The following is a 24,287-nucleotide window of genomic DNA, read 5'->3' on the forward strand; positions in this document are numbered from 1 at the left end:
AAACCAGTATGACAAGAAATGTTAGTTAGAGGGGCTTCTTTAAGAAGAAGAAAAAAAGATCAAAAATATTAATAATAAAAATGACAATAGCTACATATCTATCAACAGTTGCTCTGAATGTGAATGGACTGAATGTGCCAATCAAAACATAGGTGACTGAGATAAGAAAACAAGACCCTTACCTATGCTACATACGAAAGACTCACTTCAGATTAAAAGACATACACAGACTGGGGGTAGGAGTCTGGAAAAAGATATTTCATGAAAATGGAATGAAAAAAAAAAAAAAGTCTAGGGTGGCAATACTTATACCAGACAAAACAGACTTCCAAACAAATGCTATAACAAGAGACAAAGAGGGACCCAGTAATCCTACTTATGAGTATTTCAAACAAACCTAAAACACTACCTTGAAGGGACATGTGAATCCATATGTTCATTGCAGCATTAATTACAATAGCCAAGATATGGAGGCAACCTGGGTGTCCAATCACTGGATGAATGGATAAAGAAGAGGAGGTATATATATATACAATAGAATATCACTCAGTCATAAAAAAAAAAAAATGAAATCTTGCCACCTGCAACAACATAGATCAAACTAGAGTGTATCATAGTGGAATAATTCAGAGAGAGAAAGACAAATGCCTTATGAGTTCACTTACATGTGTAATCTAAAAAACAAAATAAACAAAACAGAAATGAACTCATAGATACAGAGAACATTTTGATAGGTGCCAGATGAGAGGGGAGTTGGGGCAGTAGGTGTAAAAAAATGGAAAGGCAGTAAGAAGTACAAATTAGTAGTTACAAAACAGTCACGGGGATGTAAAGTATGGCATAAGGAATATAGTCAATGATACTGTAATAACTATATATGATGTCAGATAAGTACTGGACTTATGGAGTCAATCAGTTGGTAAGTTATATAAAATGTCTAATCACTGTGTTGTATACTTAAAACTAATATAATATTGTATGTGAACTGTACTTGAAAACCAAAAAAATATTTTTTAAAAAAATGGCGCTGGGTCAACTGGATATCCATATTGAAAATAATAAATCTTGAGCCATATATCTAATACCAATTATAAAAACAAATTTGAGACAGAGTATGAATTAAATTTATAGAAAATATAGGTGAGTATCTTGATGACATTAGGGTAGGCAAAGATTTCATAAACAATATACAAAAAGCTCTAACCGTAAAGAAAAAATTATGTAAATTGGACTCCATTAAAATTAAGAATTTCTATTGATAAAAAGTCACTATTAAGACGGTAAAAAAGCAATCCACAGAGAAGTACTGACTATATATCTGAGAAAAAGACTCATACACGGTATAAAAAAACACCTACGCATAAATGAGAAAAAGGCAAATCTAACCCAATACAAAAATGAGCTAAAGACTTGAACAGGCACTTCCAAAGACAATATCCAAATAGTCAATTGATATATGAAGTGGTGCTCCATTTCGTTAGTCATTAGGATAAAAATTAAAACCATAATGCGATACCTCTGAACATTCATCAGAATGGCTAACTTGAAAAATAAAGAAAAATGCCAAGTGTTGGTGAGAATGTGGAATAACTTGAACTCTACTATATACTGCCGGTGGGAAGATAAAATGGTACGATCACTTTGGATAACGGTCTCAAAGTACCTACAAAGCTTAATGTAAACACATCCAGAATTTCCACTGCTAGGTCTATTCCCACAATAGAAAAGCATAAATATACACTCACCAAAAGGCATGTGTGTTTGGCGAACACAGATAAACTAATTAAAAGAGCTAAAACCTAAAAATACCCAAATGTTCATTAATCACAGAAACATTAAATACATCTTAATTTAGTCATACCATATAATATTATAAGCTGTGAAAATGAACCAACTAAAGTTAACTCTAACAACAGGTGTCTCAAAAACACATAATACAAAAGAAGACCGAAATAAAAAAGTGTAATTCTAATTTTTATAATGCAAAAGCTGGTAAAACTAACACATAAAACACAGTGTTCTCAAGTCAGAATAGAGGCTACCCTTGAGGGGGCGGGGTAGTGACCGTAAAGTAGCTCCTGGGTGTTGGTAATATTGATCAGAGTGCTGAGTACATATTTACTTGAGGAAAATTCACTGAGTCACATATTTATGATGTGTACTTTTCAGTATTTGCATTATACGTCAATCAAAGGTTTACTTTTAAAAAATGAGAGACAATACCAAAGAATGTTTGAAACGCACATTTACTCTCATTAGTAACAAAATACATGAATATTTAATGAAGGCACTGTTATGACTGATTAAATAAAGTCAGTAGACAAGTATTTATTGAGTCCCTGCTATGTGCCAAGTAGTATGTTAGCACTAATACAACGAGACAGACACTGTTTACTCCTTAGTTGCAGGGAGCTACAGTTGACAATTTTAAAAAGGAAGGAAGGTAGGAAGAAGAAAGAGAAGAAAGGAAGGAGGGAGGGTCCAAAATGTGAGGAAGATTAATAATGCATTTTTCATGGCAGCATAAAATGATGGGATTCTTGTGACAAGAAATTTGGCACCACATATCATGATCTTTAAAAATATCCATCTGCTCAACGAATTACTACACATTAGTATGCAAATCATATATTAGAATGATGACAACTATGTGAAAAAAGTCTATGCACAGAAAAAAAATTAAAATATATCAAAATGTTTTTATTTTTTCATTATTTTCTTAAAGATCTTTAATAAAATCATATTGTAAAGAATTAGCCATAATTTGCCACTCAATACCAAAATGCATTTTATATATTAGGTAGTTTTCTATATCCTTCAAGGTTTTTTTTAACATGTATTTTCAAAAGGAAGTCTAATGAAAAAGTAAATCAATAGTATTTAATAAACCTTTTTTATAACAATACAGATGTTATCCCTACATAGTTATGAAAAACAATTTGTGAGAGTTAAGATCCCACAAAAATAAATATCTGACGTAAGATTTTTCTTTAAGATGATTTTTAAAACTGTCCACTTTCTCTTAGAGATTCTCTTGGTCATAAAATGACTAGAGGCAAATACATACAGAAAGGAAAGGCTTTTCAACAAACTCACTCTAACACCATTTTCTGATAAGTTCACTGCTAAAGCTCCATTATAAAATCAAACATGCATTTACTTAAAAAAAAAAAAAGACTTCTCAATAAAATAAAATCAGATATACAAAGCTTTTGAATGCATTTTCCAAACAAAATAAACATTAACAATAATGCTAAAAAATATGAGTAAGATTATTCTAAAATAAAAGTAAGTCACTGTGACCGAGAGTCTGGATTGAGGAAAGGGTATCAAGGACAAAATCTTGAGGAAAATCTAAACTATAATGAATAGACAAAAAACGAAAGCCACAAAGGATGAATCAGAGAGCTAGGAGCAAAGTAAGGAGAGCTCAGCAGGTAGACAAGGTCAAGGGGCCCAGGCACCATATTAGGGAGGAGATTAAAACTCAAGGGTGTCCACTGGATTTGGTTTTTTAGAGGCTGGCTTTGGCATCAGCAGTCGGGAGGGGACAGGGTTAGAGAGGATGTGAATGGACAGGCTGCTTATGGACCAAGTCTGACGGGCATGGGAAAGGCAAGGCCTCCTGCCCCCAGGAGGACAGGAGGCATGAGAAGAGCATGAGTCTAAGGCCGAATTTCTGAAACTGCTGATACATAGACATGGATCGAGAGCTTACATGCTGAAAAGCTCTCCAGCAAAACCTGTGGACCACAGAGTTATCACAGCAGCCAAATTTTTTCTCCAGTATCACTGAGTGGCCCACATATAGGAGAAACAAAGGCAAATGGTTAAACTGCCATTTCCACGGAAGGTGGTGGTTAGTGTAAGGCACCAAGGCTGCTAAAGCTGACAGACAAAAGTCAGAGCAAAGGACTCAAGCAAGAAAGCCGAGAAAGGTGACTGTACACAGGGAAAAAAGGGAAGGTTCAAGTAGAAGCAAAAAAAATTAGGGCATGAGAGGCTGGGAGTATAGAATGTTACTGGAATTACTGGTGAATGAGATACCAGAATGAATTCATTAAGGGTGGTGAAGACTTTGCAAACAAAAAGGCATCCAAAGGTTTCAGTACAAACCCGACCATTTTTTAAAATACTAAATATAATTTTTCTCCAAGAGTCTCATAGCTAGACTCTTGAAAAAAAATTTTAAAGTTAAAATATTGCTTTAAAAGTCATATATTTACTCCTATTTTTTAATTTAGTGAGAATAAATTCTTGTTTTCTCACTATAAAATGAATAAAAGTATATTCAAAAAATAGAAAAAAAATCACCTCTAATACCAGTACCTTAATACAGCTGTTATTGCAGTAATTTTTTAGCATAGTCATAATACTGTATATAAAACTTTATAATTGGTTTCCAATTAACTATATGCATCTTTTAAGCCACATGCATTTTTCCATATTAATTTTAACACTTGCACAATATTTTTATCAATCAGTTCTGCTGCTGCTCACTAATTTAGGGCTACCATAAATTACGTAGGGATATAAATCAGCATGTATAATTTTTACATTTTCATGTCTGTCCTGAGAAGTAGATAATTACCAGTGTCTGAGGTGGAAAAGTTGTCCCTAAAGATCGAAAGAAGAATGGCAGGCTTATTTTCAGATGCACTATCTCTCTGGGTCATTGACAAGCCAAAAGATTTACCTGGAAGAAATCTTACAAAACGTGGCATGAAATGAAATCTTGGGCAGCAGGGAGGGCTGTCTTCAAACAAAGGACCTAAAGCAAATAAGTGAAAAGGAAAGAAAAAAATATATATGAAACAGCCTTAGAGCGCAAACACTCCGACTTAATTCCTAAGATTCATGATAATGACAAAAAACACCACCAGGAGCATAAAACAAAACAAAACAAAACACTCTTCTCAATAGGTAAATCAACTGTACGGTAACTGCCATAAACATCCAATGACAGTTTCGGTGAGGAGATTACCCAAAGTAAGTAGAGAATGAAAGCCCCAAGGCTATATACGGTATACAGTATATAAGGCAAAACTATTTTTAGAAATTCAAAAAATATAAAGATTTTTGTTATAATTGAACAACTTCATGATATAATATGCTCATGTTTTAATTCCCTTCTATTTTAATCAATATGACTTGCAAAAAAAGAGAATTATTACTAAAAACTTGATCTGAAAATACACTGTTTTGAACATATATAAGTAAATGTCTGCTGGAATACAGACACCTCCAAAAGAGTAAACTATCATCTAAGAACCAAGTACCGATTTTGAAATCAACGTAGTTCACAGTGCATGAGCTGTTTTGAGGGCTAACCAAAGTTCTGTTTTAATACACTATCATCTTGGAAGAAGTTTATTAAAAGTCAATAGATTTAAAATACTAGCTAATGAGATTTTCCTTAATGCATATAAATCAAGGTAGATACTCATCATGAATGATACCATCTTCTTAGGTATCAGTTAGATAATAAATAATGGTAATGGACAGTCAAATTGTATGAAAATAAGACCCATAAGAACTCATTCATGTCAAACAATAGCAGGTGTTCCTATGAAAAACACATTTTTCCTTGGGTATTTCAAAAACAAGAGGAATTTCAACTATGTCCCCCACATACCACAATGTTCTACAAGCATTATAGTTTTCTTTAAATCCTATTATTTACCTTTAAGATTCCAGTCATACAATTCCAAAATATCTCTGAATAGGAATAACGAAAAGAGTTCAAGTCCCTTCACACAAAAATTCTGAAAAATAAATCAAAACCAAATTACTACAATATTATAAATATATATTAACTAAAGGTTCAACTTGTTCTAGTCAAGTGTCTTAAAAAGTGCCTACTGAATCTATATAGTTAAATCATGTAATTTCCTAAGTTTGACCACTGTCCTACAAATAACAGCTCATTGGCTTAAAACATAAATGAAGTAGGCAATAATGGCATTAGAATTCCTATGAAAATGTGAACCCAGTCCTTCCTGATGTACAAATAAACTGATGTGAAATTTAAAAATTAAAGTCTTCTTTATGTCATATTTTTCTAACTTAATTATAAAATGCATCAGAGTCTCCTGGGGACTTTTTGTTAATTCAAATTATACACACACACAGGCAGGTCCTGATAGGTTTGTCCCCCTCACCCGACCCCTGCTCACCACCAACACCCAAAGAGACCCAGAGTCACCATTAGTTACCATAAACAGAGGTCTTTTGTTCAAATTCTTAATGAAGGCAAATAAAGGGCTACGAAAAACTACAAAAGTTTGTACCAAAATTTCTCCAGTAAACAAGCTTAACAGATAATACATTTGCAAGAGAGACTTGTCTCATAATTCTTCCTCCTACTTCTTTTGCTCAGGGTTCATAAATCACCCTGCATGAGATCACGCCAGAGTCATAAACTTTTACAAGAGCAAATGAGGGCTTATGACCTTAAAAATCAAAAGGAAGAAAAAAAAAAAAAGGCCTTTTAAGCAGGAGAATGGAGGGGGGCACTTTCTCTTTAATCCTTTTTGAAAGACAGGTAGAATTAACAGGACTTGCTTTGAATGAAACAGGTGCGAACTAAGCACGTGTGTCATCCAACCCACCCCCTGTGCTCCGCTGCCATGACAGAGCTGCGTTGTTAAACAAGGTTTGCAAGAAAAGCCAGGGCCTCAGGAAATCGACCCCGACTCCAACACAAGGTTAAGTGCACAAGCTTGTTTGCTGTCTGGTTGTTATTTCATAGCGCGATTTGTTGACATCACTAAATTCAAGATCAGGCAATGAATCATTCTGAGATTCACATTAATCTTGCTTTGGAATTTTAAACCTCTTGCATATATTTAGATAAATCTGCTGCTGAGCATCCGCAATGAAAAACAATTAGGAAAAATATGTAAATATATGGGAAGAAAAATGAACCAAGCATTGATCTTGTCATGGAGATAATGAATAAGATTATTCCAAGAGCGTCAGATTCAATTTCACTATTCTAATTTCCTCTCTGATAAAGACCAGTAGCCAAAATCTGTCCCCTATCAGAAACAAACTAGACGCAGATGTAAAGGTATCATCAGTAGATGCAACATGAGGAGAAATGGGTTCGAAAATTTGTAAGTTTAAAAATGACCCCAATTTTAACCTTGTTCCTAGATTTCTGTCTCACTGACTCAACAGTGAACTAAATACCTTAGGTGTATTCCTATGGCAAAAAGCCAGTGCCAGCTAAGTTCAATGCTTTAAAGATATGTGTGCAATAAACAAAAGAGCAGACTACATCATGCTGTTAAATAATCTTCTTCCTTACCTCAGGCATCATCTCTTCAATGAAATGAATCGTGTAGTCTATGTTGAATCTAATTACTTTACACAGTGGAATCTGCAAGAGTAAGGAGAGGTTCAGTTCCGCAACACCTTCCTGCAGGCTCACATTGCACACGTGTCTGCTACTTGACCCAGAAGGCCATGAACCGAATGAGAAAGCTTCACTTAATCCAAGCTGCTAACAATGCTGCACACGAAGCTTGACCACAACTGCTGGATTTTAATGGTAAGAACCCAGTTGGCTCAGCCTCTACAGGAAACCTGCATAATGTTGGTGCTTAATTAACTGTATGAGGGACAACACAAACAGACAAGAACCCATTAAAAGCAAACAAATCGCCTCTAAAGAATTAATAAAACCACAATTAAATACTTCTTTTTCTCAGGTTTTTAAAAGCTTTCAGAATTTTTGGGTCTTCGGGCAGATCAGGGAGAGCAGGCTGACAATTCATCAGTTACAGATTCATAAGTCACTGAAGTGCTCATAAGTCACGCTGCCTATCTGGTTCTGGCGCAAAAACAATCGTGGTAATAAAAATAATAATAAAAAATTATAATAAAACTAATAACAGTTATAAATAGCATTTATTAAGCCAGGCACTGTTCTAACGCTTCACATACTGTCGCTCATGTAGCCATCCCTATGACACAGGTACAACAACTACCATCCCCCTTGTACTGTGGAGGAAATTAAGGTAGAGAGTCATCGGGCACCTTGCCAAAGGTCACCAGGACCTGGTGAATTCGAAAATCGTGCTCTAGACCCAAGCTCTAAGTCACTAAAGTATACACCTCCCATTACCTGTTCTACTACTCGGGGTACACGTGAAAATGAAAGAAGGCTCAGGTGAAATAAATCCTGACCTAACCTGTTTTGCTAGTATCATCAGACACTAACTAGCTTAGTGCCTAGATATAATAGGTTTTCCATAAATATATTTTTGAATAAAGGAAGGAATGAGAAATGGAGGGTATGAAGATACTTGCAGTGGCTTGGATGACAAGCTGGGGAAAATAATAGACTCAGAAGCCTTAGAGATGTGTTAAGTAGGCTTTTCTGGCCGCTCAATCTGTCCATAAGATGATTTTTTATAAATGTAATCGTTTTTACAAAGCATAGCAATCAGAAAGAAACAAATTTTAATTCTACCAGCCAAAGGAATGGTAAGAAAAACAAAAATAGTCTTATAATGCCATCTACTGGAAATCTTTTTCTCAGAAATGAAGTTTACTTCTTAGGCGCTTTTTCATTTTTAAGCATGATGGCTAATTTGAGAAAAATTCATAATTAACTTTAATAAGAGATCCATTTTCAACTTTCTTGTGATAATGAGTTCTAAATCAACTGAAGCTACATGCTAAAGCCAGTATCATTTTTAAGTTCTTTGTTCTTACGATCATTTAAAAATGTTTGAGATCTATAAATTTGTGGATTACTCATATTTTTTTAAAAATCTATTCTTTGCTAACAACTGTTAGGTTCATAGTTACTCTAACATGTCACAGTCCCTACCTTTTTTAAAAGGTAAGGATCTAAAAGAGAAGGCATGTAAACAAGTATAAACAGAATGATACAATGTAACTTACAAGTACAATTAAAAAACAAATAAGCAAACAGAAAGTATAAAGTTCAAAAGACCCAAAAAGGAGATAACACTTGAGTTGAGTCTTCAAAGATGGGGAGGGATTTTCCAGGTCATCCAAAAAAATTAAGTTGGGGAGGAAGAGATGTTTAGTTTCTAGCAAGACAGAGAAAGGGAGCGAGGGAAGAATAAGTCATTTAGCTGTGTGATTCTGGCCAAGAAAGCATGAACTATATTATGCAAACTTTATAAACAATGTTAAGGATTCAGGGCTTATCCTAGGCAGTAAGAAGTCATTCAAGTTAGCAAGAGACTACCATAGTTTACATTTTGGATGGGGTGCTATGTAAAGTGTGGGATGGGTTTAGAGGGGAACAAAGGAAACCAGAAGACCAGACTGGAGTCTAACGAAACGGCCGAGGAGCCAAATGAAGAGATTAGAAAGGAGGGGGCAATTTATAAACACAGAAGAAATTACAGACATACACAGTGACCGTTCATTCTGACATGGAAATGAGAGAGAAGAATAGGAGATAATTTCTAAGTGTCTGGCCTAGATAGATCACGAAGGATTTAATACAAAGGAAATCATAGGGTATTCTCTGAACCTCAAACTCAGTATGTGGGAAAGATGACAAGTTCAGTTTCGCACAGGTTGAGGATGAGGTATTGAGGATGAGGTACCTAAGGAGAGCATCAGGGTGGGTCTGCCCAGCAGGTAATCTGAAATGTGGGTGTGAAGCACAAAGCCTTTGTTAAAGCTTTAAATATTGATTTGGTGAGGATCAGAATGTGCATAGGAGGAAAAACAAGTGGGTGAGACTACATTACTCAGGGAGAGAGTATCCAAAAAAGGACCAGACCTCTTGGGAACAGTCAAGAGGCAGGCAGAAAAACAGCAAAAGTGTAAACTTTACTCCTTCTACTATGTGCAAAAGCAGCTCTGATGGATGATTTATGCAAGTACAATCCTTTTCCCATATTATTTCAACTAAAATCACTTTAGTTTGGAATTTCTTTTTTGACCTCTTACACATGCTTTATTTTCTTTTGAGCTCTCATCCATTACACTAGAGCCCTTCTCAGATACACAAATTGTAAAGGCAGGATCTCCTTTTCTATTCAAACTTGAATCTCTCTCTAAGACTCAGCGAAAACTTGTCATTTTCCTACATACTAGAAGCTCAAATGATTGGACGCTTAATTGGTCAATCAAAAAATATAAATACATACCATCATTTCTTAAAACATCTTTGGATAGTGACTGACACTAACTCCTATCTCATTGTGCCAAAAACAAACCAAAACACCCTCCCTAAACTTCTACATCCTATCTCTACTATTTTCAGGCACTAAATGACCAAAGGCAGGGCAGTGAGGCCACTGGAAATGAGAAGCCAAGTAAGGCAAGACAGAAATGATCAGGAAGCTTTCTGATGCTTTTGAGAGTGGGATAAGATATTATGCATCTAATACACATATCTTTATAATTTTAGTTGTGTTGTCGAAGTCCTTAGTAACATCAGGTATTTTAAGTAATAGCAAAGGTACTACATAGAAGGATAACATTCTCCCAGAACACTCTATACTCAGCCAACAAGGCTTTCAATCCATTTCAGTTCAAGGTCTTAGGAGAACTTGCTGGAACTAGATTTGGTTGCGATTCTAACACTACAATCATTTGCATGCCATTCGAGCTCATGTTCTCTAGCACAAAAATGAATCAGATCAGTAAAGCGATTTAATAGTTCTTTTTCTTGGGAGGCTATTTCAAATTCAAGAGGCCTTTGATGGATCTAATTCCTATGAACTGTACAGCACTGCCTGAAACGCGATTTATTTTATCAACGTCTCTAACGTAAATGATGGGGCTTATCTTCTCATTACAAAGTTCTCAAATTTTGAGAACTTGAATATTTTCATATAAAATATATGCTGAAGCCGGGAATTTTTCAATCCTATACTTTATTTTATAACAACAGTTAAAACTGCAATTAATTTAGCATTAGCAGCCTCTCAGTGACAAACCTCATGCTGAGGGACTTTAATAAAGCTCAAAGAATCATTTGTCCAAGGTCACATAAATACTAAGAATTAGTGGAAAAAACAACATAGTATTAGAAGAAAAATGCAAACCCAGGTCTGTCTGACATCTCTTCCAAATTAAAAAGTGCAATATTTATTGTATACCAAGTGCTGTATGATAAACACTTCCAAGTGACATCTCATTTTTTTTTTTTACTAAAGCCAATAAGATTGCTAAAACTAATACCTCTATCTTAAGATGAGACAGTCAAGGCTTATAAAGATTGAAATGTCAAATCATACAGCTAGCTAGTAAGTGGAATTCACTAATGTTTAAAACTTTGGTCTCTCTGAAGCCACATCACTTTCCTTCTTTGATTAAGAAGATCTTAAAAGTTAAAATAAAATCTGCACTACTTCTAGGGAATTAAGAGATGAGATGACATATATTTTTAAATATTTTCATGGTAACTAAATTATGTGCATTTGGAAGCCCTCTGAGGGAAGGGGGAAAGTGGACTGGAAGACTTCTAAAGACCTAACTCTAAGACCAGGAGATTGGTGTAACAAAGGGTTTGAGTACCTAACTGAGAATCTTTTTGAAAAGGCAACAAAACCATCAAAATTCAAAAACCTCCTGGTGCCTTTTCACATAGATTGTTTAAGAATAGTCCAATATAAAATTCTGTAACTATGTAAATTGACATATGTTAACTAGACTTATTGTGGTGATCATTTCACAACATATACAAATGTTGAATCGTTATGTTGTACATCTAAAACTAATATAATGTTATATATCAATTATACAGCAAAAGAAAAAAAGAAAGAAAAGAAAAAAAGAAAAAAAAATAGTCGAGTATTGCACCTTTTGTATATTACAGTCCACCCTGGAGTTAAATGTGGTATGTATCACCATATGGTTTTATTTTTACATTTACAATGTTATCATCTTCTCAAAGAAAGTTCTCTAGGATAAAAAATACTGTGGAATAAAAACAATCTCACGAAGAAAACAATTTTTTGATTTAAATTAATATTGCTATTATGAAATCAAGTCCACTTATAAAGAAAAAAAGAATGATAGAAAGGAAAAAGTTTAGCAAAGATTTGACTCTTTATTCTCCAAAGGAATAGAATTTCAAGTTTTAAGTAAACAGTACTAAAATAACTTCTCATACTGCAGTTATAAACCAGAAAGGATTAAAGAACATTATTTTGAGGTAGATATATACCATAGCTATAATTCAATAAGTACTATAGCAGTGTCTAGACTGGGTAAAGTATACTGCTACACTCTCTTCCTGAGCTACCAGCAAATTCATTCTAGGCCCAACTGGAATACAGAATAAGTAAGACAATTCCCAAGATGCCAGCTTTGAGACAGAAAGATTTTGACTCCTAGATACAGAACTTCCATTTGAACCAATTACCAACAAAGCAGCCTTAATACCTGTATAAAAATATCATAAATCTCTATGTCAGATAAAGCCTCTTAAAGAAGACATATTCCTGGGATTCAAAAGCTGAAAAGTGTATGAAATTAATTCAGGCTCCAGATGTCCTGAGCCAGCTCTATTTCTTTTTCTGTAGCTCAGAGACTAAATAATAGCTTCTTCTTAAAACTTTCCAACTTTCTTTTGAAGGACACCCAACCCAAAATAGCTTTGACACATTACTCCACAGTTTATCTTTCTTTTTCAATCTTTCACACTCTCAAAATGTTATTCTGACACGTTACTTACACCATTTAATGTGGACCAAACCTGTGACTCAATTAGCACAGATGTCACATTCCCACCTGACACACACTGCCACAGACTTCCTGCAGCTCATGCAGAGGGACACAAAGTAAATGTTGCTTAGAAGTCAGAGGAAAGGAAATTTATTTTGATTTTTAGAAAAAAAGAATGAAGGGAAGGAAGGGACATAAGGACAGAGAAAGCCAGCCAATCAGCACATACTTACATTGGTCAGGGGAGCATGTGCAAACATAGAAAATCCTTCAAAGATATACTCATGATCGTCATATTCTATAACAGTTGGTCTGTCAGTCTAAAAACAAACAGAAACGTAAAGCTTAAATTAAATAATGACATGATCTGTGTGTGAAGAAATCCATCAGGACACAAAGCAACCAACAGGAAAAATGTAGGGACTCCATAAACTTTGTTAATGTTTTTCCAAACACTAGGGAGAACTTTATACAAAAGTTTAATTATAAGTGGAATTCTCTCGCTTCGGCAATATTTATGTACTAAGACAACCAAGAATGTTTATATAGATGCTATTAAGAAAAAAAAAGCTATATGTCTTCCTTTTCTAGTAATTTATAATTCCACACTATAGTTCTTACTGAACTATATTTCTGAACTAATAGAAGTCTTAAAAAGAACAAGATAACACATAGTTGACTCAAAGCTCAAAGTGAAAAAGACTCAGCATCATGATGGTCAAAACTAGCAACAACCTGCAAGGCTCTTGAAGGCCTCGAGGTCCCTGCCAGTTCAGCCCCTCACAGTTCCATTCTCAGGCCCTCCAAGAAAAAGTCAACACACCAAAAGCTATAATAAATCAATTCCTGAATAATGACGAAAATCTTAATTAAAATTTAATATGTAATTAAAACATACAAACGTTGATCTATGCATAACAGACTCTCTTCTTTATGCCATTCTTACTGCCCACCATCTTTAATCCTAAATACTAAATATGGAGCTAATTATCCAGACTGGTAACCTAAAAGATATGTCTTTTACATAGGTATTAAATATTATTCTTTTAAATATTATATATACATACTATTATACATAAACTTGGCAGGGGGAGGACTAAAGAATATCTAAATGTACATTATTTGTTTTGTCAATACTACCACTACTTTCTACGTGAATAACTTAACAAAGCTGGTCTAAATTAAAAACAATAAAAAGAGCTTCTAAAAAAATAATAATGGTACAGCCACTCTGGAAAACAATTTGGTGGCTCCTCAAAATATTAAACATAGAGTGACCACACAATCCATCAACTCTAGTCCTAGGTTTATAACCAAGAGAAATGAGAACATACATCCACACAAAAACTTGTACACAAATGTTTATCAACTGATGAATGGACAAATAAAATATAGTATATCCATTCTATATTATAGAATAATATTTGGCCATTAAAAGGAATGAAGCTGCACGATACAACACAAATGAATCTTGAAAACATTATGCTAAGTGAAATCAGAAGCCAAAAAGATCACATATTCTAGGCTCCCATTTACAGGAAATATCTAGAATAGGCAAACGACAGAGAAAATATCTTAGTAGTTGATGAAGGCTAAGGGGTGGAAAAGAACTGAATGCTAATAGTACAGGGTTTCTTTTGGGGATGACGAAAATGTTCTAAAATTAGATTGTGGTGATGGTTTCACAATTCTGTGAAAAGATTAAATATCATGAAATACACACTTTAATGGGTATATCTTGTGGCATATGAATTACATTTCAATAAAGTGAAAATATATAATTATTAATAATCATTTTGAATCTCTTGATGATACGAGTAACCGAAATGAATAAATTGTCATGTTAAAGGCAATATAGCATAGTGGAATAGCATACAGCCATGCGTGATGGAGTCTGTCTGCCTAGGTTCAAATCCCCACTCTGCCACTTACTACCTGAACAATCTTAAGCAAGCTACTTAACCGCACCTGAAAAACATGGAATACCCCATCTGCTGAGTGGGGATGATAATATCTACTTCATCAGTTTGTTGTGAGAAATGAGTTAATACATGTTATACACTTAGAATGGTGCCTAATACCATAGTTGATAAATATTAAGTATTATTATTTACTGTCATAAATACAATAGATTTTCTTATTTGGGTCACTTAAAAATGTATAAGCTATCCAGTAATTTTTAAAAGATGTTGAAAGCATTCTTTCAACTCCATAGCTCCAATGAATAGCTCCATAATTCTTTGGCTATTATGTGGCACCAACAATATAAATGAAAAAGGTACAGAAAGTAGTATAGTAAGAAGGTCAAAACAAAAGTCATTATGATAAAGGCAATTTTATCAAAATAAAGTAGAATACTTTTAAAACAAAGAACTTTTAAGAACTGAGTCAGTATTTAGTCTATTCATATTTTATCCTATGTACACACATTCAACCATTTACATTTCAAAATAAATAAAATCTGATTTTGTTAGGAACTTACTAAAAAGTTTGTAGGAGGGGAGACTGTAATTCGATAGTGGAAAAGTCTGCCAGCATTATTGGTCATAGGACGACAGGGCTTGATGGCCTGAGGGGGGAAAAGTGAGATTAAAAGTAAAGAAGGATAATAATATGTTTATTTAAAAATGGACTGCATTGTCTAGCTTCACATCAGACAAAAGAGGTTTTATGTGTGCTCCTTCACAGGCTAGTAGGAAAGAACAATATTCACTTTTATTCACTTTACCGTTAACTAGATGAATAAAAAAGGGCTGGCTGGTCCCCAACATTCAATTCATTGCCCCATATATAAACGACAGGTTCAGATAATATAAAGATCTTTCTAGATTTAAATTTCTATGACTAGCTTCCCTTTTATTTGTAAAATAATATAAAAATTGACCTTTGGCTGGGAAAAAAAGAGGGAAAAATAATTTCAGAAGTAATAGCAGTAGGTTATAACAGAGGAAAAAAACAGCAAAAGGATTAAATATACTAAGTAAAAATAGAAGGGATCAGAAATGAAAGTAGGAGAGGAACATGCATGGAGCTTAAGACAGGAAAAAGAAAACAGAAAGCGAGCAAAAGAAGCATCAGTGGAATCACTGGGTACACTGCGATCAACCCAGACCACCTTTCAGGGAAGGACCTGCTGCCCGCCGTGTAGAGAATGGACAGCAGAGAGTCTCAGAGCAAGGCAGAGGCATAAAGGCTCAGCCATCGCAGCCCAATTCAAACAGATAATAATCTTTCCTCGGATCATCACCACGTAGATGGGGTTTTGTTGGGGCTGACATGGTTCGACTAATCTCTCTGCCCAATCCTGCTTACATCCTCTTCCATTCACAGGTGAAGATCCCTAAGAAACATCATGCATCCCAAATTCCATCTCAGCATCTGCTTCTGGAAAATCCAATGTGCAAGAGTTGGTACCAAGAGTGATCCAAAAAAGCAGAGAAGAAGGGGTTCTAGAGGTGAATCACTTACCCCCAACTGGCAATAAGGACCCCATCACGCTGGTAGGTGGAGCACACAGCCTCTGGCACCAGATGGCACATCTCACTTTCAGTGATGATGAATAAGGAGGCTTTATCAGTAGAAGCAGATATTTAAGATTATAAGAGAATGATAGCTATAAGAATAGTGGTATGGATGGCTTTTGCTAAGCACCACTGATGCTCTACCATGTTATTCAAACTCTGGTGTGCCTTAAAATCACCTGGATGACTTGCTAAATCTCAGGTTGCTTGCTCCCCACCTCAAGAGTTTGATTCAGCAGCTAATGCAATTTGAGAATCTGTAGTTCTAACAAGTTCCCAAGTGATGCTGATACTAGTCAGAAGACTTCACCTGGAGAATCATTTCTCTACAGAAATGAACAGCAGAGGAGGCAAAAAGGCTACTGGAAGCCAGATGTGAAAGCCAGAGGGCCTTTTGGAGGCACACAAAGAAGCTCTCATCACCTGCAGTGAGAAGTCAGAGCAAACCAGGACCAAGCCCAGGGCTTCTCTAAGTCAGAGTGAGTAGATTTTAAAAGACTATTAACATCCAACCAAGGAAAGCCTGTAATGGACCCAGAAACATCCCCCATCCCTCGCCCCCACCCCAGTACCCAATCAGTCTCTCTTCCTGGCCAACGGACCTATAATTAAGGTCATTTCACAGCACAGCCCAGCTGGGGAGGTGCTGGGAAGAGAGATTATGTCCCAAAGGAGCTCCAAGAACTAGCCAGCATGTACCAGCAACAGCAGTCTGCACAGAACCAGATGTTTAGAGGGCTTGATCAAAATGGCCAGATTATAAAAAGGGAGCATTCATGATTCGAAGACACCAGGAGATGCTGGGAATTCCCTATTAAGATGTCTCCTAAAAGAGTAAAAAAGTGATGGCCTACATTAAGTGAAAAGTTAAAATATCAAAATTGCCATGATAGAGGAGGCAGGAATGCAAAGACTCCAGGAAGTGGGCATATTGTAATAGATATAATATCTATGACTGAAAAATATACCAGATAATCATATTCTATGGGAAGGCCGAGTGGCTATGGCCTTTACCAAGACCAAAAGGAATGTGCTGGTGGAGGGGCACCAGCTTTACTAGGAAGATCAGTGGTGGCCTCTTCTGCAGGCCAAGGATGACTGTAAAAGAGGCTGTCACAGAACAAAGTTTCCTGACAGCAACAAATGTGACAGGACTCTGAAACAAAAGAGGCCAAATAGATGATAGGGCTAACTGTTAGAAGGCAGTTTGCATAATTATCATTATGACCAGCAAGATCAAAGTGGCAGCCAAGGGGGTCTGTCTCATAAAGAGTCAAGGAAGTAGTCAACAGAACATGGTGTCCTTAGGTACAAATAAATGGGTAGCGGACAAAAGTACTACTTAGTTTGTACCAACAAAAGAAATCAAGAATGGAAAATCGAGTAGCTGAAGGTAAGTTGCTCCAATAAAGTCATGATTCCCTGCCCAGTTCCAGACCTGATCAAGTTTTCAGACTGAAATCTATTGACTGAAGAGGTGGCCAGTTCCCAGGAGGCCTTGCAATACCATTACATGCAAAAATGGTCACAACAATCCTCACTTTCCCAAGGGGCCTCTGGCCACTGACCTAGGTAACAGAACATTGGGGAAAACAGAACCCAGAGAGTTCAAGGCATGTTGGACTCAGCATCAGAATCAACATTTCTGAGAAACTGGATGCATCATCCTCATACCCTCAAGAGAGTGGAGGACATGAGGCCAAGGCAGTAACGGAAATCTTGGTCAAGGTCTGGCTTACAGTAGGACCACTGAATCCAAAAATCCACCCAGTGGTCATTTCCCTGGTCCCTGAATGTATCAAATGAAATTGATAAAACTTACTAATGGCACCAACCCGCACTGGGTCCTTGATCTGTGGAGTAAGAGCCATCACAATGGGAAAGGTCAAGGGGAAGCCAATGAAATTACCAACTCCCCTCAACATGGGCATCAAAAACAGCATTGCGCACAGGGATGGTGGAGATTAGTGCCACCCTTAAGGATCTGAACGACACAGGGGTGATGCCCCAATCACTATCTGTTTAACAGTTTGGCTCCTAAAGAAACTAAATGGATCCTAGAGGACAACTGTAGACTACCACAAGCTCAACAAAGTAGCAGCTCTAAGTTCACCTGCTGTGCCAGGTAGTGTAGCTTAGAGAAGATTAATATGATCTCAGGTACAAAATATGTGGCAAATAATTCGCAGAATGTATCCTTTTCTATCCCCATCAGAATAAGGATAAGAAATGATTCTCATCTGCATAGAACAGACAACGTTTACGATTTTGTTGCCAGTCTGTGTTAACTCTTCCACTTGCTGTAATGATGCAGTCCAAGGAGCTCTTGCCCTTCTGGACATACTGCAGAGCATTATATTGCTCCATTGCATCTTTGACATTATTATGTTGATCAAGCTAAAAGCCTGGGTAAAACGCACACGCTCCAGAAGGTGAGATAAGCCCTACAAAGATTCAGGGGCCTACCACAGCCACAACATTTTTAAGACTCAGTCGTCTGGAGGAGTGCCAAGACATCCATGCAAAGTAAAAGACAAATTATCACCTCTTCCACCTCCAACAGTTAAGAAGGAAGCACAACAAGTGGGCCTATTTGGGTCCAGGAGGCAGCATAATCCCCACCTAGGAATATTGCTTCAGCCCATTTATAGAGTGGTACAGAGAGTATCAGCTCTGAGTGTGGCTCAGATGAGAAAGACCTCTGCAGTTCCGAGCTACGCTGCAAGCAGCCCTGCTGCAGGGGCCACACAATTCAGCAAATCCTACACTGCTGGTGGGAAAAGATGCTGAGAGGAGTTCGGGGCCGTGCTGAGAATCACAATGTTGGTCTCTGGGGTTCTGGAGCAAAGCCATGCCATCTAGAGTAAAGAATGATATGCCTTTAAAAACCGACTCCTCGTGCACTTACTGGGCCCTGGTAGATAAGGAAGGCGTGGCCAAGGTACAGCAAACAAACAAGTGGTTGGAAATGCCCAACATAAGCTAGGTTCTGTCAGTCCCACTCAGGCACAAGTCTGACAATCTCACATGAGATGGAGGTGATACACCCAGAATCAAGCACACAAAGGAGCAGCAGGCACGATCCAGCTGCATGAGCAGGTAGCCTACCAGTGTTGCACCAGCACCCCTCTCTCAGCTGATGACTAAGAATGGAAGAATGAAAGCTGAAGGGAAAGCTCAAGCTTGGTTTGCAGATGGGTCAGTCAGTAAGGGAGTTCAAGCTGAAAACGAACAGCACTGCAGCCTCATTCAGGATTGGCTTGGAAAGACAGTTATGAGGGAGAATCTTCCAAATGGGCAAAGTTTCAGGTGGTATACCTGGTCATCCACTTTGTATGCAAAGAGAAGTGGCCTGAGGTTAGAATACAGATGGATTCAGGTTAGAAGCACGTGGCCATGCCAGCTGGTCAGAAGTTTAGGAGGAAAAAAATTGGAAGATCAGGAATAAGGTGTTGGGGTAGAGATTTGTGGGTAGACAAATGAGAGTGAGTATGACAATCTCTCCATCACATGTAGGTGTCCATTGGAGAGCACTCACTATGGAAGAGGTGCTAACCCAGTGAGTCACAAAATGACTCAAGCCAGATGGTGTCAGCCAGCCTCAGTCATCAGCCACCATAGTTGAAAGGATGGGCATATGAATGAAGTGGGCACAGTAGCACAGATAGAGGCTTCACATAAGCCCAAGAGCATACACACGCTTACCAAAGCTAAGCTGGCTAAGTTGACTGCCACTGTCGAACGTCCAACCAGCCACCTCCAATGACCAGCGCTGGGCCCCCCAAATGGCACTATTCCTTGAGAAGACCAACCTGCCACTTGGTAGGAAGTAGACTGCATCAGCCCTATCCATCCTGAGTCAGAAGTCTACTCTCACAGGAATAAACACGTACTGTGAGTATGGGTTTGCCTGCCCGTAGGTCCTCAGCCAGTATCACTGTCCACCCAGGTCTCTCTTCAAAACAGAGCCTGTGAAGGCAGCAGGTAGCAGACAGCCTGCAGCCACTGGTTCCTTTACAGTCAGACTCCTCTGCAGATCCTCCTACCCCAAAGTCATTCCCTTCCTTTGGCAGACTGCTTTGGGGACAGAGGGAGATGGGGTATGAAGAACATTCCAGCAAGCCAATTCTGACAGGTCAGGCTTTATCAGGCCCATCACAGCTTGACTTCTCCCTCTGCTCAATCCTGCCTCCACTCTCTTCCTGCCTGATCCCTATTAAACACCTCACACCCCGCACTCCACTACAGCATCTGCTTTCAGAGAGCCCAACCTGAGGCACGCACGTGGACACTCACAAAGTACAGACCTTGTCCCACAGTTCCTTGTCACACACGCCAACTTTCAAAGACAAATGAAGTAAAAGTGAGGCAAGCAGTTCAAAATATCTATCACTGTCTCATTTATTCCAATTATTGGAACCAACTCAAACAAGTTTTTAAATAGAAACTAAAGATTTATATCTATTATGTTTAAACATAATATGCTGAATCATAAAGTGACAATCCCAGGATTAATAAGAACATTATAAAAATTAAAGATAATGGGAGAAAATGAAGGAAAGTAATTGAAAGAGAATAGTTATATATAACTATTATGTAAGAGTATTCAACCTAATCAGTCAGACATATCCAAATACGTGTCCCTGATGGGCCAGGTGCTGGGTCTGGAGTCAGAACAGTCCGTGGGCTATTCAGTTTAGTGGGGGCAACAGATTAACAAAGACAGCAGCAGACCTTGTGTACCCCAAGGGAAAGAGGGTGTATGCCCTACAGACCCTTAGTGAGATCATTTCCCCAGAGGAATTCATAACTATTTGTAATAAAAACATGAAAGAAATTACAATACATACAGTTTTAGGAGACTTAAAATAAAAACTAAAAAAAAAAACAAAAAAACAAAAAACCTCGGATATCCCTTGCCTATTTTAAATAATGAACCCTCCAAAACTTTTGAGTTTCCTTGGCAACATTCCCCACTCCAACTCCAAACCCAAATACTTTTCTTCTCCAATTATTAGCAACAGAGACTATTACGGAATATAAAAAGACTTTTTCAATGGTATTATTTCATTTATAGGGAAAAGAACAGCAACAGCATCTGTCTACTTTCAGGCTCTCGGTGCTTACAACCAGTTACCTCTTCTCCGGGATAAATGCTGTGTCTAATTCCTGTGCGTCTCGCTTTCGCACTGCATTTGCAGAGTGGTCCATCATTCATCTGTCAGGAACAAAGGGAATTTTTATTGGGGGGAAAATCAACACCCTACATGATGATGTTTTAGAAACTGTGTGGGTTTTAATGTCACAAGTATTGAAGCTCTGAAGAGGCTGTCACGGTTAGAAGATTAAACGGATGTTCTAAAACTAATAAAGCTGCAAACTGTCCATATTGTCTGATGAAAGGAAATTGTGAGACAACGCTGGGTTCCCGAGTTACTTGTGCAGCCAGGCAGAAAATATCAGTGTCAGCGCACTGTTTGCCCCCATCTTCTCCTACCACTTTTAAGTATATTTCTCCTATTTCCTCTTTCAGGACAAATGGCTCTTTCACAAAAGAAAAGCATATTTTGTATACCGAAGGAGCACACAGTATTTTGAAAGTAACCTGCAGATTAAATGTTTTCAAAAAAGAAACATAAAGGTACCTGAAGCAGAGAGAAGAAAATGCCTACTAGAACCAGAAAAAATTTCAACACTGAGCAAGTGAGTCTATGTCTGTTTTTTCACCGGAATTCATTTTACTGCCATGAATTCCATCCATGCAATTTAATCAGTGAATAATTCCTGAATGCCTCTTGGATAGAAAGATGACTGCTAAGCATTGTTGTGGGAGAAAGAGTGATAAATAGCTCAGGGTCCATATACAGTAAGTCTTCACTTAACGTCATTGTTGGTTCTTGGAAATGCAGTGAAACAACATAAAAAAAAAAAAAAAAAAAAGTTTTACCATAGGCTAATGGATATAACAAGAGTTCAGTTCCTAGGGCAAATCATCAACATTATACCGAAATGACATTGAATGAAACATTATTCAAGGACCTGCTGTATGCAAGGAAATTTATTCTAGATAGGAGAAATAACATACACATGATATGCTTAGTAGTTTTAAAGAAAACGAAAAATGGTTAGTCCAGATGGAAATACCAGTTTTCACAGAGACGAAATGTGAAGGGCTGAACAGGACAGAAAAAGATGGCTATTCTACATGAGGCACTAGCATGAGAAAAAAAAGAGAAGGAAAAAAGCCTGTTACGTTCCATGGACGTGAGAGCCATCTAAATGGGACGGATCATTATGTGAGCGCGAGGACCATAGAAGCCGAACCGAGGTAAAATTCTTAAAGGGCCTTAAAAGCCAGTTTCATGAGTTTACTCAATATAAACAGTCCTCAGCCAGCATCACTGTCCACCCAAGTCTCCCTTCAAAAAGGGGCCTGTAGGGACAGCAGTTAGCAGACAGCTAACTGAATCACAAAAGAAACTACAGCATCATTTTAGAGACTGAGGAAATGGAGTTCCATTTTTTACCTTCTTTGTATTAACAAAACATGTATTTATATATATGTAACACATATGATAACACATATGTTCATATATCTGTGTATATACATATATATACATACACACATACATGGTTCTTTAAAGGTGTAGGGATTTGTAACTTATCGTGTCCAATGAAAATATCTCAGTAAAACTTTGAAAAGAAATAAAAAAGGGAAAAATTGTAACTTCCTCTATTCTTTGGAGAAATCTAAAGCTCCTGGTGGTATGGCAGAGGAATAACACTGCTACCTAAAAAAAATGTCATATTAAGACATTATCCAAAGTAGTAGCTGAATATAATGGGATTCCCTCAAAAGTCACAGATACTCCTAATGCTAATCACAATGTGGAAAAATCACTTAGTGCTGATTTCCAGGGGGAAAGACAAGACATCCTACATTCCTGCCTTTTATCAGGGTCTGGGCCGCGATGTAGATCAGCCCTTTATAAGGCTCAACTATATAGAGAACACAAAACCAAAAACAGTAAACGGAATGGTGAGACTATATAGAAGTCCCTGGTAAATCTCGGATAGGAATAAAAACTAACAGAAGCCAACAGGTAGGCTTCTTGATAGGAGAACAGTCCATTAAAAAGACCACACTGAGGGGCAGGGGATTGACTACTGATGGACACAGAGTTTCTTTTAAGAGAGATTATAATGCTCTAAAATTAGATTGTGAAGATGGTTGTACAATTCTGTGAATATCCTAAAAAAAAACCTGAAGTGTACGCTTTAAGTATGTAAAGTGTATGGTATGTGAATTATAACTCACTAAAGCTGTTCAGGTAGATCATATACATGATTAAAATATCAAAGTAAGTTTCAAAACACATTGACAATTGTAAACATTTCTGCTCAATTCCAAGAAAGCAAAAGGGACCAAAAAGTACACTTCTGTCAAGCATTCTAACTATATTAATTCTATCGGAAAAAAAATTTAGATAGCTGTCATCTATCGCCAGAAGAGCATTCATATTAATATAGAATAGTATGAATTTATTTGCAAAATATAAAGTTTAAGATATCTTTTAATAGGTATATGTTTTACTGTGCTTAATAACTTCATAATGCATTAAAGATACTATTTTTGTATTTATTATATTTGTAAAATACAAATCCCCTATAAAGATATTATTTCATATTATGTATTACTTCATAATAAAACGATAAGTAGAAAAAAATGTCCAGCTATGACATCATTAGCTCAAGCATGCTTAACAAGGAAGAGAACTTAGAATGAATTACAAGGAATTGTGGCTATTATCGACTAAGAAATATGAAGTCTTATAGGACTGAAGACATTGTTTACTATATTGCTGCAAGACACCTTCCAGATGAACTGCTCTTAAAAAGACCTCTAAGTCTTCTACAAGTTTAATGAGGCAGCACCATTATCCTGTTCTCTAACACAGGATTTACCAACATGTCAAATATGATTCAAGGAACAGTTGCTCTGGTGCTTATGCTTTGGAGCTGAACTCTGAAGCCGAAAAGAAATGAGCTCCAAAGAATGGTGCACAGCCCTGAGAGGAAAATTCAGTTTCGTAC

The 24,287-nt window shown here is 36.9% G+C and overlaps 1 protein-coding gene across 4 annotated transcripts in view; it reads right to left on the bottom strand.

The window, feature by feature from the left end:
• The window catches only part of DROSHA (drosha ribonuclease III), a 109,744-nt gene that overhangs the window by 63,611 nt on the left and 21,846 nt on the right, over positions 1–24,287 (bottom strand). For all 4 annotated transcript variants that reach the window (XM_011356448.2, XM_011356444.2, XM_011356446.2 and 1 more), the window contains 6 exons: positions 21,331–21,411; positions 15,155–15,241; positions 12,906–12,992; positions 7,313–7,384; positions 5,684–5,765; positions 4,697–4,771 (listed from right to left, as the gene is read on the bottom strand). In XM_011356448.2, coding sequence (XP_011354750.1) covers positions 4,697–4,771; positions 5,684–5,765; positions 7,313–7,384; positions 12,906–12,992; positions 15,155–15,241; positions 21,331–21,411 — 484 coding nt within the window. The remainder of the gene's footprint in view (positions 1–4,696; positions 4,772–5,683; positions 5,766–7,312; positions 7,385–12,905; positions 12,993–15,154; positions 15,242–21,330; positions 21,412–24,287) is intronic.

This window comes from Pteropus vampyrus, unplaced genomic scaffold (assembly GCF_000151845.1).
Source record: "Pteropus vampyrus isolate Shadow unplaced genomic scaffold, Pvam_2.0 Scaffold27, whole genome shotgun sequence".
NCBI lineage: Eukaryota > Metazoa > Chordata > Mammalia > Chiroptera > Pteropodidae > Pteropus > Pteropus vampyrus.